The sequence below is a fragment of the Sceloporus occidentalis genome, unplaced genomic scaffold (genome assembly GCF_023333645.1).
Source record: "Sceloporus occidentalis isolate IW3139 unplaced genomic scaffold, rSceOcc1.0.p SCAF_8, whole genome shotgun sequence".
Classification (NCBI taxonomy): Eukaryota; Metazoa; Chordata; class Lepidosauria; order Squamata; family Phrynosomatidae; genus Sceloporus; species Sceloporus occidentalis.
Genome location: NW_028316988.1, coordinates 7,694,349 through 7,713,533, shown reverse-complemented (window position 1 = coordinate 7,713,533; position 19,185 = coordinate 7,694,349). Strand labels below are relative to the sequence as shown.

The 19,185-nt window shown below is 44.9% G+C and overlaps 1 protein-coding gene across 1 annotated transcript in view; it reads left to right on the top strand.

Annotated features, from left to right (window-relative positions):
• The window catches only part of LOC149307755 (uncharacterized), a 29,381-nt gene that overhangs the window by 1,768 nt on the left and 8,428 nt on the right, over positions 1-19,185 (top strand). Inside the window, exons 2-9 of the mRNA XM_089536805.1 lie at positions 11,056-11,157; positions 12,489-12,545; positions 13,379-13,535; positions 13,892-14,128; positions 14,668-14,774; positions 15,371-15,472; positions 16,375-16,558; positions 16,693-16,799. Of these exons, the coding sequence (XP_089392931.1) occupies positions 11,056-11,157; positions 12,489-12,545; positions 13,379-13,535; positions 13,892-14,128; positions 14,668-14,774; positions 15,371-15,472; positions 16,375-16,558; positions 16,693-16,799 (1,053 nt within the window). The remainder of the gene's footprint in view (positions 1-11,055; positions 11,158-12,488; positions 12,546-13,378; positions 13,536-13,891; positions 14,129-14,667; positions 14,775-15,370; positions 15,473-16,374; positions 16,559-16,692; positions 16,800-19,185) is intronic.

Genomic DNA, 19,185 nt, shown 5'->3' with positions numbered 1-19,185 from the left:
GTCGCCCAATGGATTTCACGGCAGAGGAGAGAATCAAACCCTCTGCTCCAAAGTCCAAGATGCCAATGCCAATGTTTTAATGGAATAGAAATCTACATGTTTCTACCCATTACTCCAGAAGGAATGAATGTAAACTAGAAAGCAATGGGACCAATAAAGCAAAGGGGAGATGGAAGGAAAAGGTGATTTAATTCCCTTTTTTGAAATTCCTTCCTCTGCAAACCCATATTCTCAACCTAAGGTCGAAACAGTTATCAGATTCAGTGTGTTTACTCCCCAGAAATCTCCATTCAAGTTGTTAAACACTGTTTACTCAAAATGCTCACACACTTATGCCAAAAGACGTCACACATCGATAATAAACCCCGGTGCAGTCTCTCGTCCGGCTGTGAATCATCTCATCACAAAACAAACTGTCTGAAAGAGAGAAGCTGGAAGTGGCAGGTCTCTCTATGGCCGCATAGCTATACATGCATGAGCAGTTGGGCAAAGCAGGGTAGAAAGAATACAGTGCGCCCTTGGCTTATGTGGGGGATCTGTTTTGGACCCCCCGCGTAAGCCAAATACTGTGCATGCGCAAGCCCCATTCAAGTGAATGGGGCTTGTGCATGCAGTGGCATGGCAGTGCAGCATGCACACGCCATAGGCGTGTGCCCCATGCATCTAAATGGGATGCGCTGCCCCTTGTGCTCCACGCACTCCCTCACAGCTTTGTGCATAAGCTCAAAGCCATGTGGGTGACCTTGGATAAGTCACACTCTCTCAGCTTCGGAGGATAGCCATGAAACTTGGCAAGAAAACCCCATGATAGGTTCGCCTAAGGGTTGCCATAAGTCTGCTTCAAACAACTTGAAGGCACACAACAACAGCTACAACAAAGGTATCGCTGTTCTGTGGATTTCGGGTGTTATTGTACTTTGTTATATGACCAATATGATTATCCCTGAATATGTGGGGTGGGCCAGACACAGAACTAGTAAGATACATAGGGAAAAGAGGACATCACATTACAGGAGGATAGACTCAGTAAAGAAAGTCTTGAAGATGTGGACATTTCTAATTCATAGGGTTAAATTGCTTGCAAATAACAACAAAATGTCAACCTGGGCCCTCTTGTGGTTGAATCTGAATTTTCAGTTGATTTCATCGCTTGTGTTTTGCTAACTCAGATATATCTCCAGAAGGATCTGGCATGCTTTGAGTTCATGAATCATGCTCTCTCCCCTTTCTTTTCCCTCTTTCGGTGGGACTTTGTTGCCCAGGTGCTCCGTCAACCCTTCTTCACTGGGACTAGAGATGTTTGAAATGAAAATGTTAAACCTACGCCACCCTAAAAACCCTAAATATCCTAGCTGATGAGAGAAATAGAATAGCTGATGGCACAGGAACATGGTGCGTGACGTGCGTCAATCATTCCATGGGTTCCCATATGCAATAACATCACAGCAGCCCCTTGGTGAATAGAATCATAGAATCATAGAATCATAGAATCGTAGAGTTTGAAGAGACCACAAGGGCCATCCAGTCCAACCCCCTGCCATGCAGGAAATCACAATCCAAGCATCCCCGACAGATGGCCATCCAGACACAGACATTGCAGAATTGCTCAGTGCTACTCCTTGCACACATAGTTTCATTTTAAAAGACCTAAGTCCCATACTGAGTTCCAACTTTCGTTTCTTTCTGTGGTTCTTGTTTCAAGTGATTCGGGGGATTTGGAGTGAGGGAGAAAATAGAGCCAACATGCCACCTATTATGTCGGTGGAGATCAATACTACTCTGTTTTTGGAAGGGGTTTAAGCATCAATTGCATCAATGGAATATTGTGTTCAGTTCTGGGCACCACAATTCAAAAAGGATGTGGAGAAACTGGAACATGTCCAAAGGAGGGTGACTAATATGGTGAAAGGTCTGGAAACCATGCCCTATGAGGAATGACTTGGGGAGATGGGGATGTTTAGCCTGGAGAAGAGAAGGTTAAGAGGTGATATGAGAGCCCTGCTTAAATACTTGAAGGGATGTCATATTGAGGAGGGAGCGAGCTTGTTTTCTGCTGCTCCAGAGACTGGGATCTGGAGCAATGGATGCAAGCTTCATGAAAGGAGATTCCAGCTCAACATTAGGAGGAACTTCTTGACAGTAAGGACAGTGGAACACACTCTCCTTCCTTAGAGGTGTTTAAGCACAACATTAGGAAGAACTTAGTGACTGTAAAAGCTGTTTGACAGTGGGAAATGCTGCCTCAAAGTGTGGTGAAATCTCCATCTTTGGGGCTTTGGAAATAGAGGCTGGTCAGTCATCTATTGGGAGAGTTCTGATGTTGTATTCCTCCATGGCAGAATGGAGTTGGACTGGAAGTGCCTTGGGGTCTCTTCCAATGCTTTGATTCTGCAGATGTCTATCAACCATTTGGAAAGGCAGGTACTGTGTCACTGGATCACCTGCCCACAAACAAAGCCTCAGAGTAGCCTCAGGACAGAGAAAGCTATGGAAACATGCAGGTGTCCTGTGTATTAATCATGCCAGAGTTTGCTGAAACCTTTCTTCTGGGCATGTGGGGCAATCGCCCCATCACCACAGGATAGGTAAAAGTCTCAAAGGCTGTTGTGCACAGCAGCTACTGCCAAACCAGTTCAACTTGCAGAGCCATGCGGGAGCATTTCCTCTCTGCCCTCAATGTTTCAAATGTGAGGACTGTAGGCTAGGATGGTGGATAAGGTTGCTAGAGCGAAAACTAGAGAGGTCTCCCGTCGGTTGCGTAGAAGAGAGAGTTTCAACAGGGGTTCCTTCTTCCCTGGTTGCCCTTTCCTTTACACAATCAAGATGTTTGGCTGAACATTGGCTGAAATACCATCTTCTACGCAACCATTAAAGGTGGAGGAGTCCTCCCCAGTTTTCATGCTGGCAACCTTAATGATGAATGTATGGACCTCCAGATGTTGCTGCTGCTGGACTGCAATTCCCATTTGTCCTTATCATCCAATAATGAGGATGGTGGAAGTTAAGAAGATAAGAAGAGCTATGCATGGTCAGAACAAAGTCCTATCTAGTCCAACATCCTTGCTCCATCATACATTTACAAATCAATACATTTATTGCCGGATGCAATAAACTCCAGCAATAAATCGATTTCATGTAGATGCATGCCTGCCACCACACTGGTAAAACACCAGAACAACAGTCTTAATGCAACTGTGGATACAATCACTTCCAAAACTGTGAAGTCGAAGACTTTCATGACTGACATGTGTAGATTTTTGGGTTTTTCAGGCTCTGTGGGCATGTTCTGGAAGGGTTTATTCCTGACGTTTCAGCAGCATCTCTGGCTGGCATCTTCAGAGAATGCTGGCATAGAAGAGAGTGGGATATATATCCCGAAAACCCCACAAAAATGGCCATCTGTCGGGAATGCTTTGATTTAGATTTCCTGCATGGCAGAATGGGGTTGGACTGGATGGCCCTTGGGGTCTCTTCCAACTCTATCATTCTATAATGCTATGTTTGAGGATCCCGATGGTTGCTGACTTTTGCAACACTTGGAGAGTGCTGTAGTCTCCTTCTTTGGGGGTCTTTAAACAGAGGCTGGTTGGCCATCTGTCGAGGATGCTTTGATTGAGAGTTCCTGCACGGCAGAATGGGGTTGGATTGGATGGCCCTTGGGGTCTCCTCCAACTCTACGATTCTATGATTCTCGCCTTTTCTTTTTGTCCTTTCACAAGGAAGGAAGGAAGGAAGGAAGGAAGGAAGGAAGGAAGGAAGGAAGGAAGACAGGCCAACCTTATAGATTTTTCATTGCTTTCTTGTCTGTATCTGTAGGGAGAACTGCGAAACACCTTTGTTTGACCTCAGATCTTTTGACCTTCACACAGAGACTAGAGATAAGAAATGGCTCTGAGCAGGAAGGAAGGTTTCAGGATGAAAGTGACTCAGAAAAGACAACTGAAGCCCAGGGAACCAAAGAAGCCTGCAGGGATGAAAGTCATCTTAAGAAATTTAACTAGCCAAATCCCATCTGGCCAAGTCTGCTTTGATCGATTGCTCCGAAATCCAGGACTGTTCAACCAATGAAAGCCCAATTGCAAAACAAGCAATAACACTATCAAAGAAGAACATTATGCAGTGTTCAAGCACTCTGCTTTAGAACCACGTATTATTGGATAGTCCTAGTTAAAGCAAACCCATTGGATCCATTCTTGAGTGGTAAATCAGGTCTATAGTAGTTGGGACTAACAATAGCAGGGATAGGGATTGGGTGGCCCATCAAGATATTATTGGATTGCTATTGGAGATGTCATGAAATGTTCCTTACCATTGCATCCTTACCGACTATCTTAGAATCATAGAATCATAGAGTTGGAAGAAGCCCCAAGGGCCATCCAGTCCAATCCCATTCTGCCATGCAGGAACTCTCAATCAAAGCATCCTCATTGACAGATGGCCATCCAGCCTCTGTTTAAAGACCTCTAAGGAAGGAGACTCCACCACTCTCCAAGGTAGAACTTGATTTGGCTGGGAATGAATCTTTTGGCTCACCACTTCCTCGGCTGCTTTTAAAATATTATGGCCAGGCAGGAAAGGAAGGTGGAGGAAGAGGTATAGTCTGTACATGCCTTAGTGTAGTGGTTCCCAACCTGTGGGCCGGGACCCCTTCATGGGGGTCACCTAAGACCATTGGAAAACACCTATTTAATTACAGTTATGAAGTAGCAACGAAAATAATTTCATGGTTGGGGGTCATCACAACATAAGGAAGTGTATTAATGGGTCGCGGCATTAGGAAGATTGGGAACCACTGCCTTAGTGGATAGAGAAGAAGACATTGTGACTACAAGCAAGGCAAGCATCTCCTGCTCTTCCCATTGAGCTTCACTAACCCTCCCATGCCTTTAAGGTTCAATGGGCAGAAGACACAAGCACCTCACTAACTGGTGAGCAAGCATCTCCTTTCTCCATCTACTGAATCACAGCTCACCCCACATCTTCAATGTTTGGGGAGTAGTGGTGTCACTCCTCTTAAGGTGCCACCCAGTGTGGTTCTCACTCCCTACACACCCCTAGTAACACCCTTGGATCTGACACCTCTCAGACATAGTATGAAACCTTCCAGGGAACCCTTTAAGGTCTCCCTATGGAGAGGTTGTGGAAGCCCTCCTCCATGATAACTTCTCAAGGAGGTTGACCTCTTCAGAGTTGACATGATAGCCCTGTTTAAACATTTAAAGGGATGTCGCATTGAGGATGGAGCAAGCTTGTTTTCTGCAGCTCCAGAGACCAGGACATGGAGCAATGGCTTCAAACTGGATTCCAGCAATGGCCTTCTCATGGTTGACCCTTGGCCTTTCTGAATGGTGTCCAGAGAGGCGTCTTCTGCTCTATATTGCTAGAGGTTATGATGGAGAAACCTAAGCACAAGATGGATGGGATAAGAAGGAAAGGTTTCCCTCTCGCCAAATGTCAACGGGGTTGAAATGCAGCTGGACAGGAAATGCAGTAGCTCAGTTTACACATGGCAGCAATGTCCAGCAACCCATAAAACCTCCAGACCCCAGGTCCTGCCACATTACACTGACCACAAGGATGTCGGGCATGAGAGGACTCCAAAGCGTGGTGAGATCTTTTTCCTTTCGATCACTTTCTAAGCCAAATCCTGTTTGCAGAATGTCCTTTGACTGTTTTTTAAAACCAGTTCTGTATAAATATTTATTTCAAGAGCTATCATCTATAAAAGAGAATAAAAACAACTAATGATAGAAATAAAATAGACAGACTCTAATGAAAGATCGGAACAACTATCATGGGCAGAGCCATGATAGTTGGACGACTCTAACCGTTGAACCCACCAATGCCTCCAAATGCATCGGAGCAGGTTTGATTTCAGAAGCCGAGGGTCATAGAGTCATGCTGCAGGACCTAGATGTACATCTTAGCAAAATCGATCATAATGAATGCAAAGCCGAAGGCTTTCATGGCCGGCGTCCATAGTTTTTTGTGGGGTTTTCGGACTATGTGGCCATGTTCTAGAAGAGTTCATTCCTGACGTTTCGCTGGCATCTGTGGTTGGCATTCTCTGAAGATGCCAGCCACAGGTGCTGGCGGACGTCAGGAATAAAGTCTTCTAATCATATTGAAGTTGAACATGGCATTACATTGTAATTCCTCCCTGCACTCTCTCCTTTTTTGTATGGCTTTAACCACTTTATGCTTTCTCCTTTCAGCTCATTGGAGTATTGCTGGCTGTCTCCCTTAGTGGTAAGTGTACATCATATTTACTTATTCTGTCTTTGTCCAGCAACTGGGAAAGGAGCAGATATGCATTAGCTGTATATATCTATACTTCTGAATTTAAGCTGCTGCTGATGCTGACAGTAAATCTCATTCTCATACATATTTTGTTCCATTTTCCTCCTTGCTGCAATAGAAAGTAATTGAAAAATGCAATTTTCAGGACTTGGATCTGTGCAAAATAAAATGCCTGTGAGGGTTTTCATTTGTGTGCATCTGTGCAGAAAACAATATATCTGTGTAGGAAACATTTCTGCACAGAAAACACATTTCCTGCAGAGAAAATGGCATCTTCGGCACAGGATTTTTGTCTTCATCTACTAAAAAAAATGCCGTTTTCTGTGCATGAATCTTATTTTCTATACAGATGTTATTTCCTGCACATTAAAGTCCCTTTCTGCACATACAATGCCATTTTTCTGTACAACGCCCCCCTCCACGCATTATTCTGCACATTATTCTGTGCATTATTCCACTCCAATCCTAAAATGTGATGTTTCTTGCCCATGTAGTTTGTCAGGGTTTCCCAACACCCAAGAAACATGTCCCCCCCCCCCCTTTATTCAATTTTGAAATAGATTTGAATAGTCTTTCCAACCCTTCAGTGAAGTAGACCTTACACAATGTAGGACCCATCAGTTTGAAAGGCTGCCTTCAGCTTTGTTGAATGAAAGGTCGCTCAAACACTGGAAGCATAGAATAGAATCATAGAATTGTAGAGTTGGAAGAGACCACAAGGGCCATCCAATTCAAACCCCTGCCATACAGGAACTCTCAGTCAAAGCATCCCCGACAGATGGCCATCCAGCCTCTGTTTAAAGACCTCCAAAGAAGGATAATCCATTGTTCTCCAAGGAAGTGCGTTCCACTGTTGAACAGCCCTTTCTGTCAGGAAGTTCCTCCTAATGTTGAGCTGGAATCTCTTTTCCTGGAGCTTGCATCCATTGCTCTGAGTCCTATTCTCTGGAGCAGCAGAAATCAAGCTTTCTCCCTCCTCAATATGACATCGCTTCAAATACTTAAACAGGGCTATCATACCACCTCTTAACCTTCTCTTCTCCAGGCTAAACATCCCCTGCTCCTTAAGTTGTTCCTCATAGGACATGGTTTCCAGACCCTTCACCATTTTGGTTGCCCTCCTTTGGACATGCTCCAGTTTCTCAATGTCCTTTTTGAATTGTGGTGACCAGAAGTGGACACAATATTCCAAGTGGGGCCTGACCAGAGCAGCACTATTCCTTCCCTTGATCTAGACACTATACTTTTATTGACGCAGCCTAAAATCGCATTGACCTTTTTAGCTGCTGCATCACACTATTGACTCAGGTTCAATTTGTGGTCCACTTAGACTCCCAGATCCCTTTCACATGTAGTTTCATTCAGCCAGGTGTCCCCCATCCATGGAAGGAAGACTGGAATTTGGTATTGCAATACTGTAAGGAAAGACGAAGTACAGGGAAAGCTATATAAAATATTCCCAAATGTCCTTACCAACAATTAAAACAATTAAGCTATTTTGTAAAATAATACTAAAAGAGAGAGAGAGAGAGAGAGAGAGAGAGAGAGAAGAAATAGCTATATATGTTACAGAACTGGTATTAACCGAAGCAAAAAGTGTCAACTTTGTGACAGAGCAATTGTATATAACTGTTTTAAATATCTCGATGCGGGGTCTTTAAGAGAAATGGGAAATAGATGTGCAATAGCGAACGTGTTGCAAATCTGAATGATCATCGATATAAGAGGACGAAATAATTAAGTTGAATTGAATGTTGAAAATTGGATAGCGGTGTTTAAGCATAAAGAAGGCGTGAAGATGGGAAAATTGGTGGCAAAACATGATGCGTGTTGGAATATGATTGTTACATACTTGTGTATATAAAATCTAATACATATTATTGGTTAATAAAATAAAATAAAATAAAATGGCCCCTATGGATAATAATAATAATAATAATAATAATAATAATAATAATAATAATAATAATAAGGTGGCTACCTCTTTGCTTATCCTGACATCTTCAACAGCAAATGTCTCCCGCATTAATACAGCGGTAAATCTGCCCAGGGATTGAACCTGAAGAAGCTGTCCAAGATGTTGAATTGTATGCGCAAAATGGGTTCAGTGCCTCGGACAGCTCATTTAAAGTTCATACTAAAACACAGAGCAGGTTTGTGAAGTCGAAGGCTTTCATGGCCGGCATCCATAGTTTTTCGTGGGTGTTTTGGGCTCTGTGGCCATGTTCTAGAGGAGTTTCTTCCTGACGTTTCGCCAGCATCTGTGGCTGGCATCTTCAGAAGATGATGCCAGCCACAGATGCTGGCGAAGCGTCAGGAAGAAACTCTTCTAGAACATGGCCACATAACCCGAAACACCCATAAAAAACTACAGAGGAGATTCACCACGTCATTCATTTGGAAGCCACCAGCTGCCATTCGTCTTGACCATTGGGGCATCAATGGTGGCACCTGCTCCTCTGATCGATCTGGTGGCTTTATTGAAAGGCATTCAATAAAATTACCCGTTCCCCTTGGAATTCAGGTGCTTTACAGACAGGCCCATGAGGCGCCGTCATCGCGCCGTCATTACATGCGAGGGGCAGCACTTCCTGACGCGCCTTGCCCCTCGCACGTAATGACTACATCAAAATGGCGGTGCCGCATATAGATGGGTGCCGCCATTTTGACGTAGCGGAAGCTCTGAGTCCGCACGTTGTGCGGCGGAAGTGATGCCGCTAGTGCGCGCTTCGGCACTCGCGGCGTCTCTTCCAGGCCGCAGGAAGGAGCGCTAAAATCGCACTCCTTCTTTGCAGCGTCTGGAAACTGCGCCATTTGGCTTTTGCGGTTCCCGGACGCTGCAACCAGCAGCGGCGTGAGACCGCCCCTTCTTTGCGGTCTGTAACGTGCCTCAGTGCACAAAAAAACATTGTTGTTATTGTTGCATGCCTTCAGGATGGCAATGGCAACCTCCCGCTGAAGGAACGTGCCAAGAAAACCCCATTATAGTTCTCCTTAGGGTTGTCATAAGTCAATAATAATAATAATAATAATAATAATATATTTATATTTCCTGCCTCTCCCTGCAGATCGAGGCAGGATTACATCCGATAAAATAAATACAAAATACAAAGATACAATCAATATAATACTGACCTTATTAATAAAATTGCACATGACAAATCACTTGGAGGCACACAGCAACACAACAACAACAATGCTCTGGGTCCTCATTTTATGGGAAAGGGAGGATGTAAGTGAAGAAACAACAACAGCAACAACAACAACAACATAGAAAACACACACACATACTGTGATCCACTTAAAGAAAACCAGATATTGCTGCCAGCATCTGGATGGTTCCAACCGAAACTGCCCACAACTGCTTCTCTTTCTGCAGGTGCTGATGAAACTAAAGCTTCTCCTAGCAAAGGTCAGTATTTTTCCTTCTCTTCTCAGCCTCTGGTAGTTCAGCCACTCCTCTTGCGGTGCGCAACGGGAATCTGTAACACACAAATGCATGTGGGTGTTGCATGCAAACCTCGAAGGGTGGAAGACCCAGGACTCAGGGTTTTGTAACTCTTTAGAGATGGGGGGTTTAGAGACAGAGGAGAGGACTGCATCTCTTACACAGTGCACCTGCATTCTGCACTTATTTATCTGTTGCAGCGGCCTCTTTCCTACTACCTTTTGAACCGGATCGTGTATCGCTTTGAACTGGTTCAAATGATCCTGGTAACCACTTTATCCGAATCGCTGAAGCGATCCGGAGAGGGAGACCATGCTCCAGACCCATTTAACCCGCTTCTTTTTGACGCTGATTTCTTCCGCTTCTTTTTCGATAAATCGAATATGCGCACGTGTGAATCACGTGCGGATCGGAATCGATTCAAATTACCCCTTCGGCCGGCCAGGACCGAATCGTTTTGAATTGATTTGTTTGTGAACGGGAACCGCAAGTGGGTTATTTTGGAGGAAGAAAATGTGATTGGGGCAAATGTAGTGGGAACCACACTCCGCTGTTGAACTGATCCATCGATTTGGATCGCACACCGATTTATCTGTAAGTGGGAATAGGGTTGTCCTGTGCTTTCTAATCTTTTCCAACTTATGGCCATTCTAAGCTGAAACCATCACAGAGTTTTCTTGGCAAGATTTGTGCAAAGGTGGGGTTTTCTCTGAGGATGAGAAAGTGTGGTGTAGTGGTTGGGGTGTTGGACTAGGACCCTGGAAACCAGGGTTTGAACTCCCACTTGGCCATGGAAAACCATGGGTGATCTTGGACAAGTCGCACTCTCTCAGCCTCAGAGGAAGGCAATGGCAGACCCACTCTGAACAAATCATGCCAAGAAAACCCCAATGATAGTTTCACCTTAGGGTTGTCATAAGTCAGAAATGGCTTGAAAATGCACAACAGCAATATTATGTACTTCAGTTTTTTGTGGGTCTTTCGGGCGATGTGTCCATGTTCTAGAAGAGTTTATTCCTGACGTTGCGCCAGCATCTATGGCTGGCATCTTCAGAGACTTACTTTGCCTATGAATGTTGGAAGAGGGAGAATAGGTTGCAATGCAGTAGTCCTTTGCCCAAGAGTAAGTCTCATAGAACACAATTACCAGTTGCAATTGAATGATGAAAGCTGAGCCAATACCTGTGCGAATCCCAGTGATACAATGGGACAATTCTAGCTGAGACTAGAGTTGCCATCTTGGGGACCTCCGCCCATCTCTTTCCAGAACTCCATTTTAAATCTGAGAATCTGATCTTTCTCTTCAGCTCCTCGCCCACAAGGTCCACTCAAACCAAGGACGACTCTCCCTCCGGTCGAGACGCTTCCGCCTGAATTAGAGAAAACCACTTCTGAAAGCCAGCAAGGAGGTAAGGATGGAAGGAAAATGCAGGATCCATTGGGACACTAGTCACATTTGCACCATCTGGTGCAAATAGAGAAGAAGGAGCAGATCTGTAAGGGCATAAAAAACCCTGATCAAGCATATATGCTCCAAGATTCCAGATGCGTAGGTTTTGGTCTTGAAGGACCATGGAGCAAAGATGGTTCTCCAGATGTTGTTGGACTCCAAATCTCATCATCCCTAGCCAGCATGGCTAGTGCTGAGATATAAGGGGAATAATAATCCAACAGCATATGCGGATGGTAAAAGGCTGCACACATCTGACCTGAAACAAAGATTAAGGATATAGATCTGGATGTTGTGAAGTTCCAAGAAAAGGGCTCTTTCAACTTGTTTATATGAAAGAGAATGTATGTGTCCTAGAAAATGAATACGCCCTAGTCATATGAGTATTTTACAAGTACAAAACCAGAGCACAGCATAAGCAAAAGGAACCCTTTCAGGAAGCAGTAGGATTTCATGGACAAGTTTATGAAGACTCCTACTAGATCAGACCAAGTGGACATCTGTCCCAGCATCCAACTTCCAATGGTCAAAGAGATGCATCTAAGAATCTCAAATGCTCTCTGCTAAAGTCCCGTGTTCCATCTACTCTGTGTGTGTGTGTGTGTGTGTGTGTGTGTGTGTGTGTAGAGAGAGAGAGGGTATAATAGAAATGTAGGCACTTCTTTAGCATCAAATAGATGCTTAGAGAGAATCCATTACAGCCTTCTATTCACTACCTTCCAAGCTTGCATCCTAAGCTCAATTTCTGATATTTCCCTCCAGTGAAGACACCTCAAGTTCCAGTGAGACCAGAAACAACTTTCCCTCCAGTGAAGACACCTCAGGTTCCAGAGAGACCAGAAACAATTGTTCCTCCAGCCCATACACCTCAGGTTCCAGTGAGACCAGAAACAACTTTCCCTCCAAGGAAGACACCCCAAGTTCCAGTGAGACCAGAAACAATTGTTCCTCCAGCTCATACACCTCAAGTTCCAGTGAGACCAGAAACAACTTTCCCTCCAAGGAAGACACCCCAAGTTCCAGTGAGACCAGAAACAATTGTTCCTCCAGCTCATACACCTCAGGTTCCAGTGAGACCAGAAACAACTTTCCCTCCAGTGAAGACACCTCAAGTTCCAGTGAGACCAGAAACAACTTTACCTCCAGTGAAGACACCCCAAGTTCCAGTGAGACCAGAAACAATTGTTCCTCCAGCCCATACGCCTCAAGCTCCAGTGAGACCAGAAACAACTTTACCTCCAGTGAAGATACCTGTGGCTCCAGTGAAGATACGAACAACTCTCCCTCCAGTTGAAACTCTTCCGCCTGTGACACAGCAGACCACTAGTGCCGAGTGTCCGAATGAAGGTAAGAATGGCACCACAGACACCAAATCACAGGCACCCCAGTTTAAAAGCAAATAGTCTTTAAAAATGTGTATCTGCTAAACCTGCTGGCCCACTTTTACTTTAATTTTTAAACATTTTTCCTTGGTTGGACAAAGAAGGCATGAATCTTCATGCTCTCATACTTGTATTTGGTTTGGGGATGTGAGTCCAAATATAACTGGCTCTGAATCAGTCCAAGCAGAAATGAGCTGTTTCCAAAAAAAGCCAAATTTGGACCTGAACCAGATCTTTGGGTCTGTGTATGTCCCAGGTTTATACTCAATAAAAGTTGTATATTTCTTTTTTAATAAAGAAAGAAAGAAAATACGTTGTGTTGGAGAATGGTTGGCCATCTTGGTAGCCTGGCTGGCCCTCATTCTCATCTAGGTTATCTTCTTGTTTCACTGGAGATAGAAACATAAGGGGTCTCTCCCAACTCAATGATTCTGTATTCTGCTTGTCCAAAGTTGGACTCACAATTTACTCCTCTCATCTCTGTAGAAGACGGTGAACAAACTGGATGTGTGACAGCTCCAGCACCAACCACCGACTCTGATTGGATACTTTCCGAACCTCCTCAGAAAGGTAAGAATGAACCTTAGACGACGGGAACTCAAAGAGTTTTCATCTCAGGCACAACCTGGGGTGTTGTATTACTTTGGAGTGCACAGCCTCCCATGGCCAAGCCGAGATTCAAAATCTGTTCTCCAGAGTCTTAGTGCAATGCTCAAACCACTACACAAACTCTGAGTAAATCCCCTTGTAGTGGAAGAAACAAGTTGATATAGGATGACACGTTCCCCTTTACAAAAGGCGTCCGCCCGCCTCGGCGGGATGGCTGGGTTGCTGGCAGGGAAGCCCCGTGGCTGTATCTGGGCCACTCGCAGCTCAAGCGCCCCCACAATGCCTTGCGTGGGGCCGCTCGAGCCGTGATTGGCTCGTTCCAGGGCTGCGTAGCGCTGGATTGGGAGTCTGTTTGGACACGGGGGTGTTGCGAGCGATGCAGTGTTGCCATTGCGGGGGCATCATCGATACAGCGTCCCCCGTTGGCAAGGGATAGACATGCAATGATGCGCATATGCGGATAAGCGATCATCGATTGAGCGATCGATGGAGCGTGGGGCATTATTCCATAATCCCTTGCCATCCCGAAGCTTGGCCAAGATCAAGCGCTTTGGTTCATCCATTCAGTACTGGACTGGTGGATGACAGATTCTGACCTTATGCATTGGAGCCAACCCTACTTTTGGTTGCTGTCATGGTTTTTGTTGTGTTAATAAAGTTGTGGCCATTCACCTCCAATCGCTGTTTCTCGTTTTTCCGCAGCGGCTTCCCTCTCAGGCAACTGGGTATTTACTTTCTCATAATCCTTTTCCCACTCCACTTTTCAGCTTGCATGACACGTTGGTTTAACCAAGACAATCCCTCTGGAATTGGAGACAATGAAATTCTCCTCCATATCATGGATAGCAATCCTGATGCCGTTTGCTTCAATCCAATAGCGATAGAGGTCCAGACTGTGGACGGGATTCCAGCCTCCGAAACTGGACAGCAGTTCTTTGCGTGAGTTTTCAAAAGTCTGTAAAACGCTGAGGTGGGAGGGGGAGTTTGACGGTGGTCTGGGTTCAAACGTCCAGATTTTATATCCTATTTACAGACATGAGTAGATGGAATGAAGTCTAGGGTGACTGTGGTTCAGTAGTTGCATGAGAATTGCAAGCCTTTTGGTTCATCGATTGGAAATGAATTTCTGGGTATTTCTTTTCATGACACCCTAAACTGAAGGTTGCCAGATCTCAGGACTTGGCTCTTACCTTCTTCTCCATGTCTCAGAAGAAGGGAGAGGAATCGCAGGGCAAGAGTACAGTCTTGAAAACTGTGCACACATGCACATGTATTTTCCTCCTTTGTTAGACCTGGTGTCTATGACTTGAATAGCACACTCTGTATGTACAGCCGTGGTTGATGCTTCATGTATTCTGCTTAATGATATTGTCCTCATTCCAACAGACACATGGCACCTTCAACCCATCAATATTGTTGCATGGGGAAACTCCATTGCTGAGTTCCTCTTAATGCTGTTGCATCTATTCCCTGAACAGGTTCGGTGTCGTCCTTGGCTTTTCCTGCATCAACAGCCTGCAAGGGAAAGGAGAGAAATGCCTTGACTACAAGATCCGGTTAATCTGCCCACAGTCCTTCTGCTCCGGTAAGAGTTCATACCTGTGTTCCTTGGTTCTTGGTGACTAAACCTTTCCTGGATCTGACTGTTGGCATCTGCTTCTCCTTTGCTTTCTTCCTCTCCAACCCACCTCTCTCCCTCAATCTCTGAACATTGAAAATCGGTAAGGCAACAAATGACAACAGAAAACTCTTCTATTCCTTGTGGGACCCCTGTGACTAAGGCCTAATCTGTACTGCGGAGTCAATGATGTTTGACGCACTTTTACCGGCATGGTTCAGTTGTACGAAATTCAGGATTTTGTAGGGTTTTTTGTGACACTGGAGCTTGACTCTGACAGAGGCCGGGAGCATGTGACTTCCCTACGTTCACCCAGTGGGTTTTATTGCTGAGCTGGGAATCGAACCCTGGTCTCCAAAGCCATAGTCCAACACTCAAACCACTACACCATGCAGGCTCTCTATCCATCAGCATAATAATGTAAGAAAAGCCCTGTTGGATTGCACCAAAGGATCATCTAGTCCAGCTTTGTTTTGCTGAGGTGGTCACCCAGATGCCTATGGGAGACTCATGAGAAAGACACAGCTACAATTGATAGTAAAATCATTTCCCTACTTACGCAGGTGGTGAAGTCCAGACTACACCAGGATCAGAATGTGTTACATCTCCTGCCCCTAGTCCCACCTTGGAAGAAGCCCAAAACAGCCCACCCGTCCCAGTGAAAGGTAAGTAAGCAATAGCAAAACTGTTGTTAGAGGGAAGCTTGGGATGTGTACACAACTCCTCCGGTTACCTGTCAATGCCTCACAGGCGATGGGTACCTATTTGCGCATGTGAATAGTCCATTCAACCAGATCTCATCCTTTCCCATCAAACACAGGCTCTTTCTCCACAGGTGGCCCAATCACATCAGGACCAGGAGTAGTTGGACCTTCTGCTCCAAGCCCAACTTTGGAACAAGTCCAGACCAGTCCAAAAACTACAGTGCAAGGTTTGCAACCGTACCCAGAATCACAAGGCAAGGTGACCCTCCTTGGGGCCACCACTATATTGAATTTTAACATAATAGGAACTGCGGCAATCATAATGCAAGAATTCAAATATGTAGCCATGTTAGTCTGTAGAATCAGTATCTATAGAGATCTTGTAGCACCTTTGAGACTCAATGAGAGAAAGGAGTTAGCAGCATGAGCTTTCGTGGGCTTCCTCAGAAGAGACATAGTGGTAACAAAGCAGGGATCCCTTACTCAGTCATGGTCTGGTGATAGTAAGGGGACTATGTTCTCACCATTGGTACCTCTTCATTGGTGATGATGGAGTCCTTCTTGAGAAACACACAACCCACTCTGCAGAGACCACAACTTTGGATGCATGAAACTAGTCATGGTCTTGTGGTAGTAAGAGGACTATGTTCTCACCACTGGTTCCTCTCCATCGGTGATGATGATGGAGTCCTTCCTGAGAAACACAAAACCCACTCTGTAGAGACCACAACTTTAGATGCATGAAACTAGTACAATGGTGATGAAACTGAACTGTTCCTTCAGAGGAGTGGGAAATCCCTCTGAGCCAAGGAATGCAAGAACTTCTCCTGATACAACTGACCCCCTCCCTCTTCTTTTGACAGAAGTTCCTATCATTTGCAAGACCCGTTGGTTCAACCAGGACAATCCTTCCGGTGATGGGGACCATGAACTACTTGCTGACCTCCAGCAAGAATACCCCCAAGAAATTTGCTCTGAACCAAGTGACATTGAGGTCCAAACCGTGGGTGGGATCCCAGCTTCAGAAACTGGGCAGAAGTTCATTGTGTAAGCATTTCGCTCTTTCTCTTGCAAAATGGAGCAGTTGGCGGTCCTCAATGGGATGCTTCTGCAAGCTTGGTTTGGTCACAGGTGTTGCTTTCTTTGGACCCTCTAATATATTTGGTTCATTCTCTGAACAGAAACGATGCTACCCTTGGCTTTTCCTGCATCAATGAGGAACAGGGGAAAGGACAACGCTGCTATGACTATCGGGTGCGGTTCACCTGCCCACAGTCCTTCTGCTCTGGTAAGTTTCCATTCCTATCCTTCTCTTGCAGTGGTTTCCAAATTTTAGTCCTACAAGGGTAAATTCCTGTTTTGGAAACCTCATCCAACTTGGCCAACGTTCAGGAATTCTGGGATCTGAAGTCCAGAACATCTGGAGGACCAAAGCTGGGGAAACACTGTTTCTAATGCTTGGACGAGTGCATCACTAGATCATAGAATCATAGAATCATAGAGTTGGAAGAGACCACAAGGACCACAAGGGACTACCATAAGATGTTAAAGTGTAGTTGCTCACTATGGCAATCCCTAAACCCACATCCACAAAGAAAGGCCAAAAATACAGCCAACTGTGTTGATCCAGATCAACAAACTATCTCTATCTGGAGTGGGTCTTATTGCCTACTTAATGGCTCTCAATTGCCTATCCAGAATCAAGCCACTCCAAATATAGCCTTATCCTAGGTATAACAACCAACACTGCTTTTAGATATCCAAGACTAACAAAACTGGAGCTTCCTCCTCTACTATGGCACCCCAGAGGGTTTCCCAGACTTCCAGAGCAATAAATTCAATACTGAAGCCCTCAATAAGCTTGATTCTTATCACACTATGCCCTGCATCTGGTCAAGAAGGCTGCCATATCGCATAAGTCTCTCCTTGTTGTCAAAGATCCATTAGCAGTGGATTTTTATGCTTGGAAAGGACTGCCCTATGAGTGTCCCCTTTTCTTTAATAGTCTTATCACCTTTTTAAATTTTGTAAAATTTTAACTGCTTTTTAAAAACCTGAACTTGGAAAAAGGTGGGATAAAATAACAGCAACAAAGATCACAAAAGACTGGGCTAAGCAGACAGAAAAGGAAGGGTTGAAGTTAATTATAGGCCACAGTTTCACCAGTCCTCCACCTTTGGCACCCAACTAATATATATATATGTATTTGGCAGGTGGTGAAATTCCAAACACATCTGGACCTGAGACTGTGACACCTCCTGCCCTAAACCCCACCTTGAAACAAGTCCAGAACACTTCAAGCAGTCCAGTGAAAGGTATGTTTTTGGTTTGTTGGCATGGCATCAGTCCTTATGTACATTGGGCATGGCGGATGTCCCTTTACATGTCCTTGCAATTCAGTACAAGGGTAATGGTTTGAATGTTTGACTACGACTCTGGAGACCAGGGTTTCATAGAATCATAGAGTTGGAAGAGACTGTAAGGGCCATCCAGTCCAACCCCATTCTGCCATGCAGGAACTCTCAATCGAAGCATCCCCATTGACAGATGACCATCCAGCCTCTGTTTGAAGACCTCTAAGGAAGGAGACTCCACCATAATCTCCAAGGAAGGAGTGTGTTCCACTGTTGAACAGACCTTACTGTCAGGAGGTTCTTCCTAATGTTACGGTGGAATCTCTTCTCCTGTAGCTTGCATCCATTGCTCCAGGTCCTACTCTCTGGAGCAGCAGAAAAAAAGCTTGCTCCCTCCTCAATATGACATCCCTTCAAGTATTTAAACAGGGCTATCATATCACCTCTTAACCTTCTCTTCTCCAGGCTAAACATCCCCAGCTCCCTAAGTCGTTCCTCATAGGACATGGTTTCATCATTTTAGTCCCCCTCTTTTGGATACTCTCCAATTTCTCCACATCCTTTTTGAGTTTGGTGCCCAGAATTGGATGCAATATTCCATGAAACCCACTGGGTGACCCTGGGCAAGTCACACTCTCTCAGCCTCAAGGGAAGGCAATGGCAACCCCTCTCCCAAACAAATCTTGCCAAAAGAACCCGATGATAGGTTCTCCTTAGGGTCGCCATAAGTTGGAGTTGACTTGAAGGAACACAACAACAACAAAGAGGAGTTTCTGCTGCACAACTAGGCATGGATAACATTCCATAATGTAAAAGGTCCAGCAATTGTGTTTAATTTGTAAGCAGCCTTGAGTCCCAGGCTGGGAGAAGGAAAGGGACGTAAATAAAGCTGGTGATGGTAACGGTGATGGAGGAGGATGGCGATGGTTTCACCATCAGACGTGGTCCTACTTGGCCCAGAAGCAGCTCTCACCTTCCCCTTCCCGTCATGTCTTCTCATTTTCTGATGTACCTTTTAAAAACAGTTGTCATGACTCTCTTGTGTGTTGCTCTGCCCTTTACTACATATTGGTAATAGGGTTGTTTTTGTGGCCATGATTGTATTTTTATGACCCACCATAAAATACCATTGGGAGTGTTTAATGGAAGGCCAACCTATACATACGTAGGCGCATAAAAAGGGAGCTGGGACAGCGGCCAACAGGGTTCCAAACTGAACTTTGCAACTGTGTTGTAAAGGGCCATTGCTCAGGAGCAAATCCATACTTTGCATGCAGGACTTCCCAGATTCAGTCCTCAGGGCAAGGCTGGGGACTATTC